At 38.8% G+C, this 15,503-nt stretch overlaps 1 protein-coding gene across 5 annotated transcripts in view; it reads right to left on the bottom strand.

Annotated features, from left to right (window-relative positions):
- Positions 1-392: 392 nt before the first annotated feature.
- EYA4 (EYA transcriptional coactivator and phosphatase 4) overlaps positions 393-15,503 on the bottom strand; it is a 56,597-nt gene continuing 41,486 nt past the window's right edge. For 4 of the 5 annotated variants that reach the window (XM_035899804.1, XM_009644353.1, XM_009644355.1 and 1 more), the window contains 6 exons: positions 9,207-9,265; positions 8,944-9,104; positions 6,434-6,548; positions 4,521-4,642; positions 2,098-2,198; positions 393-473 (listed from right to left, as the gene is read on the bottom strand). In XM_035899804.1, coding sequence (XP_035755697.1) covers positions 393-473; positions 2,098-2,198; positions 4,521-4,642; positions 6,434-6,548; positions 8,944-9,104; positions 9,207-9,265 — 639 coding nt within the window. Of the gene's footprint in view, positions 474-2,097; positions 2,199-2,237; positions 2,339-4,520; positions 4,643-6,433; positions 6,549-8,943; positions 9,105-9,206; positions 9,266-15,503 lie in introns of all 5 variants that reach the window. The other variant, XM_035899803.1, reaches the window with a different exon arrangement.

Raw genomic sequence — 15,503 nt, forward strand, 5'->3', positions numbered from 1 at the left:
GCTGAGAATATATCCCATTTTGAGGAATGTTGTTGAACACCACCTTGTCGGCTGGAAAATGCGTGTTGGTGCTTTGCCAGTTTGAGTCCTTTGTTCACTCCTGTCAGGGCTCACTTGGTGTGTACCAGCAACCTCCACAGTTTTAATTCATTTAAAAACGTTGCATATATAAGACCATAGAGCTTCCTTACGTAGCACTAATGTTTTAACTCCATTCAGCAATCTGAATTCTTCAATTTGGAATTTTTAATTCCAAATATTTCTTTCCTTCTTAAGACAATTCATATGTGTAAAGCCAGAGGCATTGAATCACACATAAAAATTCAGTGGAGTTGAAATATATATATATATATATAAAAAAAAAAAAAAGGATTGCCAAATTTAGAACACAGTTACAAATACTCTAGTTCCAGTGCTTGATGGAGAGCCAAGAGGTCCGAATGACTGGATATCCTCCAGAAAGGCATGTTGTGCTGTGTTTGTTAGAGGGGGGAGAAGGTCAGGAAAGACGAACACTGACATGGGGCGGCATACGTTGCACGAGGCTAGCCAGATTACCACCGCGTATTTTACACCACTGTGTTTCTGGGTTGATTTTTGCTAGTAAAGTACTGACAAAAATCAGACCAAAATAGATCTGAGAAGAATAGTTCAACTGAAGTTAAAATAATCCAGTAGTCTTTCTTAATAGCTTCTTTGGAAAGAGCCCATTATTTAGTAAGGGCTATTCACTTATTGTTAGCATGCAAACCCATACGAAGGAGCATTAATAGGAAATCCCTTTCTGCTCCACTTCTTAGACTTTGCAAAATACCGAACGATCATTTAAAGGGCTATGAGACTTCCGTCAAAAGAGGCTTCACACACAACACTTTGAAACAGAGTTGGATTACATTTTTTTTCCAGTTAGGGGGAAAAAAGAAATCGCTTTGGATAAGAAAATAACACATTTCTGGTTTAAAAAAAAAGATAATTTATGTTGCAGAAAGCATCAGTGTCTGTGAGAGAGATGCAGATATATGCACTATTCTCCTTCAGCAATTCATCAGAATAGAAAAAACCCCCACATACTTTCATGCTGTGTTCAGATCTATTTGTGATGTGCTATATTCATCCGTCTCTCTGAATTCTTTATCTATCCATGCAATATAGCCAACGTTAAGAAAAAAGCATGCCAGACTGGAAAGTACGCAATCCAACCACCTTTGTTTAGCACAAACTATAAAAGACCCATCACCAGTACTGTACCTATATTAAAGAACCATTTGGAATAAGCATTTTGGTTATTTTCATTTTTTTCCCATTCCAACTACAACACTAAAAGGCACTATTTTGCTACTCTAGCACAACGATATTTACAGCACTTGTCCTGTGCAGGTGTCTCGAAGCAAAATTTTTCAGTTTCCGCGCACTTCCAAGATTATACTGGGAAGTATGGTGCAAATTGCTAATTTGATCTGCTTCTGAACATCGAAAACTTATCTGGAGAAATTTTGACTTGAATTATTGATATGAAAAAATTGGGTTTTTCTAAAGAAACAGTTCTTTTTTAGAAACACAGACTTGTTGTACAATCTCTATGTTCTGCTTTTCCCTTGTGCAGATGTCTGTCTTGAAGCAAATTATATGTTCATCATATTTGCTCCAGTAAACTACAGATCTTCATCTAAGTTGGCAAAAAATTTGCACAGTCCTTTAGAAGTTTTCCACATTCTATGTAACACTTCTCTTGAAACCTCCCTGTTTTCACCATTTAAAGAAAACCTCCACCCAACCATCATGTCATAGCCCTTTATATCTCTTCTTTTTATCTTTAATTTGCTTGAAGCTAGTCAGACATTTTTTCTGCCATCATTTTTCATTTATTTTTAAAACAATTTTTCTTTTTTTTTCCTTTCCAAACTGAAGTGAAGAAAATGCTAGAATCCAAATGGTTCATTTTACTCTAAGTTTTGATCTCATCATGCTCTTGTTGCCTTGCATCTGTGGACTGAAGTTATTTGTCATTCTGTCACTGTGCAACACTGACAGAAATGCAAACAGAAAGGCTTGCATTAGTAGCTACGTATCACACCAACATTTCAGGAGACAGGTTACCTTTTTTGCTGCCTGTTCTTCTTCTACACCATCCCCAATTACAACATATACTACTTTTCTGCCAAACCTTTGCATTATTCGTTCAAAGCAACTTTCTTTTCCTGGAAGATAAATGAGATAAAAGTTCAGAGTGAAGTTACCTGATTAGCTGCATGTTCCTCATCTCGGCCATCTCCAATCACAACATAAGTTATGTTAGTGCCAAATCTGGACACTATACGCTCAAAACAGCTCTCTTTGCCTGAAAAACAATGCACTACTTATTCAAGCTACCAAGTGAGTTATGGTGAAGCCCTACAAAGGGTTATTGCAGTGATAAGACATCGTTACTGCTACTTTTTAAAAGTTCCCAGCCTTGGGATTTAGAGCGAAAACTGGTAAGAAGCAATTAATTCCCTTAGTGACACTAAACTGTTCCAGGTAAAACTAATCTTAAGAGTTACAGGAAAGCCACTAAGATAAAGGAATTAGCAGCACTGCAAAAATGAATAGGTCAGTGAATGAATAATTGAATTTCAGTATTTCCCTATTATTGTAGTAATATTTTTTCAAGGAAAGCAGAAATTTTAATTCTACTGTATCTGCAACAAAGAGTGACATAGCAATGGGAAAAGTGTCCAAAGACCAGCGGGCAAGCAAAATAAAATTCGTTCCTGGGAGAACTTCCACGAAGCATTTGGCTCTTCTGCAGAAATGTGGAAGCAAGCAGGCTAAGCCAGTAACAACAATAAACAAGATTGAAAGGGACCAAGCAAAGTCATCTACTGGTCTTCTCATTGTACTGCAGGTTCAGTTTTACCAACAAATGCTCCTGCTATCGATCCTAAAACTGTTCTAATATGATGATTTTACTGTTTCCACAGGCGATCTCCATATTTAATTAACCCTTTCCATTAGGAAGTTCCTTTTTGACATGCAACCTACACGTGTCCTATTGCAAAGAAATCACCACCACCTATTGTCGTACCTCCCATCGATGTAGAGAAAGATTACTTCTTTCCTCTCTGCAATAGCTTTTTACCTTGTTTGCTATTATGTCTGTCCCCGCGTCAGGTTTTTCAGTCTCTTCTCACAAGCTCAGGATTTCTAGATCTCTGATTCTTACTGCTCTCCGCTTGCTTTTTTTCAGCTGGCCCACAAAAAAGGGCTTATGATTAGGAAAAACATTATGTGTATTAACTGCTGACTGAAGACCAGATTTCAGTGTGTGCGAGCAATAGCTGCAATTATAGTCCTGTGCTCAGCACAGTGCAGAGATCACTGAGATGAAAAGTAGCGACAGATCTTGTACCCAGCAGAGTTCTCTGTGCTCCCAACAGGGGTGTAACAGTGGCCACGCTGTTCCCAGAAGGAATGCCTGGTGCAGAATTACTTCGACAGAGCCTCCAGAGACTTCACTTCATCACCCCTTTCTGTGCTGTTGGCACTATTTCTTAATGCTCCTTCCTTTGGTCCGAGTGCAACCTCAGTGACTGAATCCAACATGTACAGGCGGTATGACAGATGACGTTCATTCCAGAGGCTGCTCAGTACCATGTGGCATTTGGGATACTTCATGCCTTGACTTAAGTTTTTAAAGTATTTGAGGCACTTCTGTCTAGAGGAGAGCTACAGCTAATTAAACGATGACTGAGCTAATAGTTTTTCCTGACACTGTTAGAATATGCATTGTTTTTTCACTTGTGAAAATCATTTAGGAAATATATTGTAATGCTTTTGTCAATGAAGTGTCACAATGCATGCTATATAATGAGGTGTCACAAGTACAGAAATTGAGCATTCCTAAATTAATAATTGGTAAATCACAAAATCTGCCAAAATGGTCACTCGTTGTAGGCTGTGTCACATTTCACAGGAGTGATAACTTTTCTTGTTTACAAGAAAATTTTGGATATGATTTCCAAACCCCATAAATTTCCAAACTGTAATACACAAGAAGTACACAGTTATCAACAGAAGAGGGAAGTGCCCTTGTGGCATCCATCAACACAGCTTCTGTTGGCAACAGTTGTCATTACCACCACTGATGCACTGTGCTTCCAGAAAAAACTTGTGAAGCAGTGGCCTAGCTTACATAGCGCTGAAGGTCAGAGCAGAGACTGTTTTAGCAGAAGTCCTGCTTAGATTTGAATTCATAAAACACTTTTCTTCGTTCTCTTCTGCACCTTTTTTTGTTTTCTGCACCATACTTAGGAGTTTCTGAGGCTTTTAATCAGTATGGGGACCTTTATTCCCCCAGGCATCACTGAAAATAAGCTGAATTTTGAATTTATCAACATAAACACATCTGAACATATGCAATGCCTACATCTTATAACTAACACTGTAAGTGTTAGGGAAGTGGCTTGGAATCCATCCATTACTAGCAAAAAGCCATTGGTATGGCAGTGTAGTCAGAATGGATGAAAGAATAATTTTCTTACCTATTTTGGTTGCACTGTAAATATTTTCAATAGGAAAAGCTCCTCCTAAGCTGTACAGCAGAACTTTTGCCAGTGCTGGGATAAGCTGGGTTGTTGTTACCAACACGTTTACACAGTTACTCCTAAAAAGAGAGAAAGAGTTTCAGTTTAAATAGTTTAAAATCATTACCCAAATGCTAATGAGGTGAACCAGCTGTGGAGAGCATATTCAGGATTCCTCAACATTTACTTTCACTCACACAACAGTGCTGCTGAGCACCATCACTTCCAGAAAAATGTACATAAGACTTCTGGCAAAATCCTTTAAAAAACATGCAAGCCTCATTTGTAGGAAATATTCCACACTGGTTTATAAAAAGCAGGTCCTTGAAGTTGCGTCCACTAAAATACACATTTAAGATCACCAACTACCTCTGAAAATAGGCATTTGAGTACTTTGAAAGCACCATTTTCATGCTGGCCATTAATTGGCAGTAGCTATCAGCCAAATAAAAGAGTTAGGAGAATGCAAATCCACCATTTGTTAATCCTGTCTTGAGGGGAAATAAACAGCCAATGCACATTTCTGCGCAATGACATCACTTTCTTTCTGTTCCAAGAGTAAGAATATTTCTGAGAAGAGGGAGAGATAAGAATAATCATGTTAATAAGCTAGCATCGAATGGTGAGGATGAAAACTTGAATGGAGAAGTCGTGCTAGCAGTTACACAACAGAAAACTCAGAGCCAGGCTACTTCAGGCGCTGACAGGCTGGAACATGAGTGTGACCATGGTGTCAACATGGAGCTGAGAGCAAATAGCTGTGATTTTTCCTCCTGGTTCTTCCACAAACTCCAAGCAAGACCTTAGGCTAGTATTTCTCCTTTTATATATCTCAGTTTCCTGTCAGTAACATATAGGTAATGTTTAGCTGCCTCACAGGTAGCTTCTGAAGATTTATAGCTGTACAGTTCTTTGAAGGCAAGACAAAAGATTTATTTAAGAGTCCTGATAACAGTTTTCCAAAATCATCCACCAATGCTCAACTGGCCTTCATTACCAAATGTCTTTCTGAACACTAGCAATTTGGAAAGAAATGCAGAGCTAAACACAATGGCTTGCACAAGTTCTTTACTTTAGTTCTCTTGAGGTGCTTAAGACACTGTTAAATAAGCAACAGTGAAGAGATAAACCTATTTCAAAAGCTGTTACATTTAAATTAAGTTTTCAACATCTTTCCAAGTTTGCTCTTGCCACTTGACGCTGAATCTTTTCCCAGTCATGTTCAGAAGGCAAGATGGCTTAACATTGTTCTTTTTTATGGTTTAACACCAGAATTTTTGAGGATTTCTGATGAGATACATATTTCATGGCTGACTAAGCAGCAGTGGTGTTCACAGTTTTATCATTTCAAAGGAACGATATATTTTATGTCTCATCAGTGGGAACCCAGAATTTTAACTCAGCTAAACCAGATTTTCACTTTTCTGAAAACTAAAATATATGCATAAGCATACTGATTTTTTCTGGAAGGACAGAAGGAAAATGATTTTGTATTCTGGGATCTGTATAGTATTTAGGTAGGACTATGAATAGGCACAAACATTGAAGCACGGAACAGAAGGACGTGGAGTTCAGAGGATGCTGCCCAGAAGATAATAAATTAAAGGGTGGCTCAGAATTCTACAATACCCTTTCAATGTACACAGGGACATTTATCACATTTTTGAAGACACTTCATACTATTTTTAGTAAATGCTGGAATCACTGGAAGTGAAATCATCTTCTGTGGAATTTTTCCTATGTCCTATTCAAGTCATATTAGACTTGTTCTGTTCTTTAAAGGCATTAATTTATTGTAACCTAAAATGTCAAAAAATAGCCATTACAAGTCCAAAACTAGAAAATTTTTTGGGGTAGAATCAAATACATACCTTGTGCTGATAATTGATAATGATTTAAGTGCATTTGTTAGCCAGGAGTCTGTCAGAGCTTCAATCTCTGCTCTTAATTGCAACCATGCATCTCTTTTAGCGGGACCCAGGAGTCCTTTTATGTAAAAAAAGCAAGAAAAAGAAAAAAAAAAACCACAAATTAAATTCTGTATTAGCTGGAATGTGCAGATTTTATGGTCATTGCTTCTATTTTAAATTCCACTAGAACTTGAAAAAACATCACAGAGAAAATCTGTTGTCTTCAGGGCTTAGTAAATTGCTGTCCCTGGTTTTATTTGCACTCCACTATATCAAGCAGTGTCAGAGACTACTGCAGATACTAATAATTAGTAGTCTGATTTTTTTTCTTCTATTCAGCCTACTTAATGATGTTTCAAAGTATACCTTTCAGAAATACGCATTTTTTAAAACCAGCTCCTCACATACATCTTACTCTCTAATTATCAGAGGCAGTGACAAGGAGATCCATGCCATCGGGATCACAGGCAGAGACACTCACTGAAGAAGACACTTCAGAATAAACTTGCCTTTGCAATATCTGCACATGTTTAAAACTGCCCTGCTTATGACTCTGTATATAGGTGAACCTCAGGTTACACATATGGAAATACGTTTGTTTGCTGATGGCTTGCTCTTCATGTCATGTTGTAGTTACTAATGATAGCTCCTTTTATAGCATTTACAGCCCTGAAATGGCTGTACATCTTACGTTCTCATATCTCAGTTAGTCCTTAAAAGCACCTTAAAATCTCCTTTTGGGTATGAATGGTCAGATTTTAAAAAATACCCAGCCTATTGAATGTTGAGACATGAGTTCTTTGGAACCAAGCTCTTTTAAATTTAAATTTGGTCCTGGAAGAGCAGGGAAGCAGGTTTCATGACCTTTAGTATCCCTCTGCTCTTTCACCCCCCCAGTCTGAAATGAAGCAACCTAGAAATACCTAGTTCAATCGAGCCTTCTGTTGCCTTCTGACAGCTACTTTGAAATAAATAGATACATATATTATAAAAAGATTATTAAAAAAAGCTAAGAAGTAGAGGATGAATGAAGGAACTTGCCCACTAAGGATGGAATATATTTCAGAAGCAGGATTTGTGAGAGAATAAAAACCTTAATACAATGCACTACATATCTGCACTTTGCCTTTGCAACGATTGGTCCTCTTGGTGTGTTTCCCTATGCTGCACTCTTGGACTTAACCTCTTACTAAAGTTAAAGGTTTTATGAAATGCAACAGCTTTAAAATCTTAGATGCATTAGGAGATATAAGAAAACCCAGTAAACGTTTGCATAATACCGTTTCAAGTATTAACAAAGAAAAAACTCTGCTCATGACAGCAGTGAAGGGCAAGGCAGGGCAAGTGAAAGCCAATCATTTACTATCACCCTTTGCTCCTATTGCTTCCTCCTGTGGCAAGTAAAGACTCTGAGCTTCTAAGAGAAAATATATATTTCGGGTTTACATAGTTTAGAAAATTATTAAAGTAACGACTAATTCACTGTCCATGTTACTATCACTGTCCATTATTTCCCATTTTTGAGAGACTGCAGGAAATGACCACCGAACTGTCTGGTTTTGCTGAAGGTAAGCTTTACTTTGAGTTTCAGGTTCCTTTGAAATAAATTTCAGATGAGTTGAAAAAGCCCATGCTATAGAGTGGGAGAGTGTGGATTCCTTCCTGGTTGGGTCGTCCTCATCTTATCCTCAACTGTGGCTGTAGCAAGGCTTGAAGGCATGTAAGTATTCCCTGTTCTTGCAGGCTCTTCTTGAGGGAGTGAGTTGACATATTTTCCCCTCCTCAGAAGAGGGCTGGCTGCCTCTGCAAGTCACATAGGACTCTCCAGGGCAGATTCTTTCAGTTCTGCTGCTTGATTTCCTACATGCCCGCTGGCATGGACATGAGTGAGTCCATGAATGAAAACAGTAACAGGAAAGCTCTCAGCCCAAATGAGACTTGGATTTCTTGCAACACAATTAACTGTGTAAGCTACAGAGTCAACAAAAGGGGCTAGTGGTATGGCAGCGCTAGAGTTTTCTTCCATCCACTGGTGAAAACAGACTAGTAGGTACCCAGCAGAGAGTTTAGCAGACAGCGTGTTGCTACCAACTAGACAATGAAAACATAGGACAGAACAAGCCAGCCACAACCAATTTATGCTGTGGGAAATTACCTCTTTCCTAGAACAGCAGCATATTTGAGGTAGAATAAGTGGCTCAACCAATCAGTAAGGTAGGTATAGCCAAGCTGGGTCTGAAGGAGAAAAATGGGCTCTGTGGAAGCTAAATGGAAGCCCACTCTGGTTCTCCTGCACAACAGCACAAGGTTGGCTCTGCCATTACAGTCAGTAGCTTTCAATAGCCCAAGGTCTGGTCACAACACTTTCCATTCACTCTGTGGCTTCCAAGGCACATTCCCTCAGTGGGAGTTCATCGCCATGCAGTTTAACCTGATCAGCATTCTAAATTGGTTTTGACAATTAAACTCACCTCCTATGTTGTTCTTGTAAGTATTATACAACTCTTTTACTCTTCTGTAACGGAAAGCCAGCTTCCTCATCCAGTCAACCCCTCCTCTTACACCTGTTGGCAGACAAAGGTTTGCACTACTTGCAGCTGCATGGAAGCCATCAGTTGCAAAACTGTAGGTACTGCAAACACCCAAAATACAGTAAAAATAAATACAATGTATTCCTGTAAATGCTCAATTTAATCTTTGAAGAAAAAAAAAAGAAACAAATGCTCAATCTTACCTTAGGTCTTGTCCATTATCATCAGAAGAAACATCATCTATGTGAACTTGATCACATTCCTGTTGAAAAAAAGAAAAAAGATGAATGATCTTATAAGAGAGCATGCTCTCCATATGCTTAGTACAGAAGTTGAAGAAATGATCGGTGCAGGCCACTAAGTGCACCAGCAGATGGCAGCATATGTACACTTACAGCTTCCTATCCTATTACCACCAATTTCTTTAAAATAATACAACCTTCAACTCCTCCTATGCTGTGTAAATCATTAGTTAAAATAGGCCTTTAGAAAAGCGATATCTAATTTTAGTGTGATTTTAGATTAAAATTATTTTAATTGAAAAAAACCCCAACAAGTTTCATTTATAGTCTCTCTAGCATACCAATATTCCAAAATCACCTAAGCCTTATTTCCCTACTTCCTAAAAGCTAATGAAAATGAACCTTCACAAGCATGTAATGTCTGTTAAGTCTCTAGGCATTTGGATTCTTATCTTTCTTGATTACTCCAAGTGCCTTTGGCTGGAAAATCACAATCAAACGGTCCTGGAGAATTTCATTATTTCCTGGTCTCAGAAGGGATGGAAGTAACCCCAGGGAACTGAGGTACACTGGAAAACTGAACTCCTCTCCAAGCTGGTTTTATAATTGGATAGCTATCAAATATCCTTTTCTGCACAGTGATTACAGCAGAAAGATAGGAAAATGTGCGGGAAGCACAAATAAATAAATAACTCAAGCCACCATGCAACAGTAAATATGAACAAGCATCTCATTACTGATTCCTGTAGTTGCTAGAATTCACATCTTAGCCCAAAGACACACCTGAAATTCAGAGTCTGGAGATTTTACTCTCCCCTATATAAGCAATTTTTAAAATATTTAAAATAGCTGTTGTTAACATAATCCTAATATAACTTATGAAAAAGTTCCAGGACATATTTAAAAATTACTCCCCAACTAATGTTTTCAGATAATTTAATCTCATCACTAAGCCAAAACGAGGCTGAGCTTTCAAAACGCACAGCTCTGTGCCTCAAATAAAGAGTTGTCTGAGTCATCTACTTCAAATAAAGCTGTTGACAAGCAGCACTTAATTTGGACTCTCTGTGACACGCAGGATTACACAGTTCTAAATTTCCAATCTCAGCCTCGTACCAGTGCTAAATTGTCCAGATAAAGGATAAACCTGAGTAGGGGAGTGATTTCCAAATGCGTCTGCCACAAGTTCCTAGAGTGTGAATTTGGGGAATTACCATTTCCTCTTTCTGTTTTGTTTGCTTTGCACTGAATGAAAACTTAGCAGACTTTTACCCACACAAAGTAAGTTGTTAAAAAAATCAATTAGCGATTTTTATATAAAATAAATATATATAATTTCATTTTCAAATACATAATTTCATTGCATCATACAAGCAGCCATAATTTAAAATTTTGTGTCAAGACTAAAAGAATGAGGCCAAACTCCGCTCATATGGCTTAAGCCATTAAGACAGGCATGAAAGAGCTGCACTCAAGAACCAGAAATGAAGCGCTCCTCTCCCCACTGAAGAAATCATTTTTTGGTTCTGTCTGAAGAGATTATCTTGAACTGTAGAATATTTAAAGAAGCTGCTGTTGGATGTAAATAGCAGATAAAAAGAGAAAGAAAAGGGGAACTGGCAGCTGAAATAAAAGATTCATTTCTTTATCCTTATTTATTAGTTACACTTCAGAAAAAAAATGCAACTATACTCCACCCAGATAGGACAGGATTCAAAAATCAGACAAAAAGCCCCACTGGGACAAATTCTAACTCTGTATTTTGCAATATCTGAGCAATATCTGGCTTCCTAATCACCTTCACAGATTTCCCTGGAACTGGTCAAAGCATAAGATAATCTTAAAGGTTTAAAAATCAGTCCTGTGGATTTGAGGGTGTACTAATTAAATGGAGGGCACACAGATGCCCTGATGGATAAGAAGAAGCGTCTGCTGCTGTTTGGGTTTTGTTAAACCTTTCAGCTGCATTGTTCCAGCCTTGAAAATTCCAGATCTGCTGATAATTTCATTGTTAAGTTAAATATGAGTGGGCGGCAAAGGCTCAGTTGTTTACTTTTATTTTTCTACTTTTATTTCACAGTTTGTTCACTGACTGCAAGAACAGGAGATGAGGGGAACATGCAGTATTCTGATTACTTGCCCCTTGTCCCTGCAAGAAGCTTCTTAAGTTTCCAGCCATGTACGAGGGTCAAACCCAAGAACACTCTCCAGCCTCCTCCTTTTCCTCCTTCCCCTCCTCCTCTCAGGTCTATGGCTCACCTCTTCACCATACTGGCAACACACATTTGCTGGCCAACAACAAACTCATGTGCTCACCACTCCTTGCTTTGTTTTACTTCATTTTCTCATTTATTTATCTACTTCAACTAAAAAATATACATTTTACAAATTCGCTTATATGATATGAAAAAGCTTTCTGGAAAAAAAAAACAAACAAAAAAGCAGACAGTTTGAGCAGATTTGAGATAGTTCTCTATTTTTCCGAGAAGAAACAGGGAACTAGTGGCACAACACTAGATCTGAGTTTGCTCGTAAGAGAGACCAAACAGTTGCAGGGAGGAAGGAAAGCAAGCAAGCTATCTGTCACTTTAAATGTTAAGGTAAAATACAACAGCTACAGCACTGGCTACGCTCAAGTCACAGTGGCTCACTGTCAGTGCAAGGTCAAAACTGAGAAAGACAAAATAGATTTCCTATTACTGAGAGTACAAGAAAGGAATCTAAGTACAATAACTGGCTTTTGCTTGAAGCAATATTAATTTAAATTATATCTGAGTGCAGTCAATTCTTTGCAACAATTTTTAAAGCCTGAAGAATTGAGAGCACAAAATCAACAAATAATCCATAAAAATTATCCTCCTGGAATGGAGAGTAATTTCATTATCCAGTAAAAACACTGACTCACCACACTGAACACAAAAATGTTATTACTAGAGGGGTATTCAACACTATGCTTTCTCAGGCTATACAGAACACCCCTTTTTATGTATATGCTTCAGTCTCTGTTAAAACTAGTTTGACCTGCCTCCCAAATTCTGAGACTTACTTAAATCCTCTTTTTTATTTCTCATTTCCATTTCTAATGAGAAAAAAACAATGACAAAATCTTATTTAAAATATGGTAGGATTATCACAAAAATGATAGTTCAGGTTGGTTGAAATAAATACTCTTTTTTCTTCATCATCCTGAGAGTGGAGGGGGACAACTGAGTTGGAAGATTCATGTCCAAATTCCTGCTTGCAATTTGTAGAAATTGGGGGGGTTGTGTGCATAGTATGCCCTACCAACATCTGTAAAAGCTGTCTTAAAATGAATACTGAAGTAGGGAGAAAAACTTCATTTTATTCCTTACCTGGTGGAGAGCAGAACACTTTAGTCTGGATATCATTACAGAACTGAGTCCCATCTCTAAGCATTGTTTAGGCACATGAACTTTCTAGAGCACCAGACTCCTCTATTTTCATGGCAAAACACCAACTGCCCTCCCAAGTGATACTTCTCAAGCTAACTAAAATTTATACACTGAGAATGAAATAGCTGGAGAACAGCCTAGGCTGAAATAAAAGTGCAGCTTGGCTGATTAGAACACGGGTTACTGGGTCAGCGGCAAATGTCTCAGCAGATCGGAATTTCTGCATCAGCAGTCATTGTAGTGAGACAGATTTGCATAGAGGAAGGAAAACTTTATTTTTGTATGTGATAACTTTCAATAACTTGGTTATTATTACTAGACCCTGGTATGCAGTGTTTGCAACCAAGACAGACAGGGAAAAAAGAAAGCTTAGGGGACGCAGTGACTGGAGTCGATATTACAGGAATGTAGGTTCATTAGTACATTACAGTTGTCATGTCTGGAGCCACAAAGTTTATTGTGGGATGAAGATGAAAGCGAGACAGAAGGTATGGGACCTGATGGTTTAGCATTAAAAAAGTGAGATGATGAAAGGATAAGTAATCTGTCTAGTGAATAAAGGCCTATCTCACTTCCTCTAGTAAGAACTGAAGGTCTTGTATCTTGATGGCCATGACCATCAACAGCTCAGCACTCACCTCCCCTCTCCTGGGGGAGGATGGAGAGACAAAGACACAGAAAGAGAAACGGAGAGGGGGAGAGATGAGAGAGACACCCCAAGTCAGAATTGGGGAATTCTCAGAATTCATTACACATTCATCATGCTGATGCATTGTAATATTCAGTAATGGCTATGTGCTCTGCAAACATATTTAAACAGACAGATTTATTCATCTGCATATTACAGGATGCCTCTGTGTACTTCGGCACAGGATGCCATGCAATTATATCTTATTTGCTAGGAAGACAGAAAATGTTGGTCTTCTTGCGTATGCCAGGATGTGTGCATACAGCTCATTTCAGAACAAGAAGTTTAGAATTTGGGTAATCTTATAAGAGAGTTGGTTTTAAAAGAAAGATTAATTCTGGGCTAGAAAATACTTAATTGCATATAGAAATTGGTTTTGATCAAATCAAATTGATTGAGTTATGAGATTCTCTAAGAGAGTCCCCAAGTAGTATTTTTTGATTTATCTAGAACTGAAAACTGTTTGGATACTGTTCAAGCTCTGGAATGTGGTGGACTATGAATTTTTGGACAGGATATTAAAACCACCCTATGAAGAATATACAAAATCTGGTGATCCACCTATGACAGCTGAACCTGAGATCTACAAAGAAAATAAATAATGAGAGAAAGGAATGGAGAGTCAATGGCCATAAGCAAGAACAAAGAGGTATGGAAAGAGGGCAAAGATCCATTTTGCTGAACTCTTCCACTTGAACTCAGCACAAGATTGAAGAACTCTGGGCATATGCTACCGAACAGCTTAAAGTTCATTGGGTGCCACATGAAATCTGAACACGCAGGGGCAAAGGCCTGCTAAAAAGAAATTTATGCAGTGCTTTGAAAAAAGTATTTTGGAATCTATCCCTGGTACGGCGCACCAGAAGGAGAACATTCACTGAATGCACTTGCATTGTCAGGTGATGACTCACTAGGACTGCAATAAAACACCGACTGCTGAAGGCACGTCCAGGGCTTTACTTTCTTACATTTCTGCTGCTGGAAGGAGGAAGTGCAGGCCAGATATAGGGTGAAGTAGATCCCAGTTTCTTGACTTAAAAAGAGCTAAGAATAAACAAGGTCTGCAAGGGATGACAAAGACAACTGTAGACTGGTACCTTCTTATTGCCTGCAGTTGATGAAGGAACAAAAGAAGTGCACACTAGAAAAATCAATGCCCCCATGAATGGGAAAACCTCACTTATCCTCACTTATCCTCATTTTTTCTAATCACTCACCTTTCTCTGGCATTTTAAACAAAACCTCAATGTCTTCCAACTGCCATTAGTAGCAAAATATCTGTCCGTGGAGGGAACTCTGGGATCCACTCTGAGTAAGAAAACAACTGATTGATATCAGGGGAAGGTCTGAAAAGCCCATAGTTCAATTTGAGAACAGTTTTTCACGCCCTGTCTCTTGACACACATGGCCGTAAGACTGTGACTTTCCATGTTAATAGATCCAGACTCCTGGAGTGAAACGAGAAGTCTGTGAAGCCCAGCTGATGGGCCTGCTTCCCAGACCTCCGTCCCTGCGGCAGTCCATCTGCATGCTTCCGACAGGTGAGTGGTCCACAGGGGTCACTCCCTAGGAAGAGGTCTCCCACTATTCTGACTGCATGCCAAATTGCACACCCGGGTACATCATGACAAAACATGTGGTCACCTGGTTTCCTCGGGAAGAGACATCACTGATGAGTACACCTATTATAGTCCCAGCTCTCTGATGCTGAAGTTCTTGAGGTAAATGAAGACTATTCTACTTTTGAGCAAGAAAGGGGGGCCTGTGGCCAAAAGGCTACTCAGGTGTGTGAAAAGAACAGTCTCTTGTGGTCAGATGATGGTACGCATTGAAAGCAAATGTAGGGAACTTCAAGAGAAAGAACGGGAGGCACATATGTCCCCCCCCTGGAAATGACTGCAGACAGCTCTAAATCTATGGGAACTGAAAAGATGGCCATGGGCCAAAGAGAGGAAAGGGTAGTTTGCAGATTTCCTCTCTCACCCAGTTTCATGGAAGGATTCTGGTGCCACGGTAGGTCACTGCCGCCTGGCTAACCTCTCTCTGATTAGAGTATGACAAACCCAAAGTCTAGATAGGCAGAAAATGTCACACGCAACAAACACCAATGCACAGCAAACCCACTATGTTAAAAGCCCAGGCATAGCGGTGTTTATG

Source organism: Egretta garzetta, unplaced genomic scaffold, assembly GCF_000687185.1.
Source record: "Egretta garzetta isolate BGI_Z169 unplaced genomic scaffold, ASM68718v1 scaffold397, whole genome shotgun sequence".
Classification (NCBI taxonomy): domain Eukaryota; kingdom Metazoa; phylum Chordata; class Aves; order Pelecaniformes; family Ardeidae; genus Egretta; species Egretta garzetta.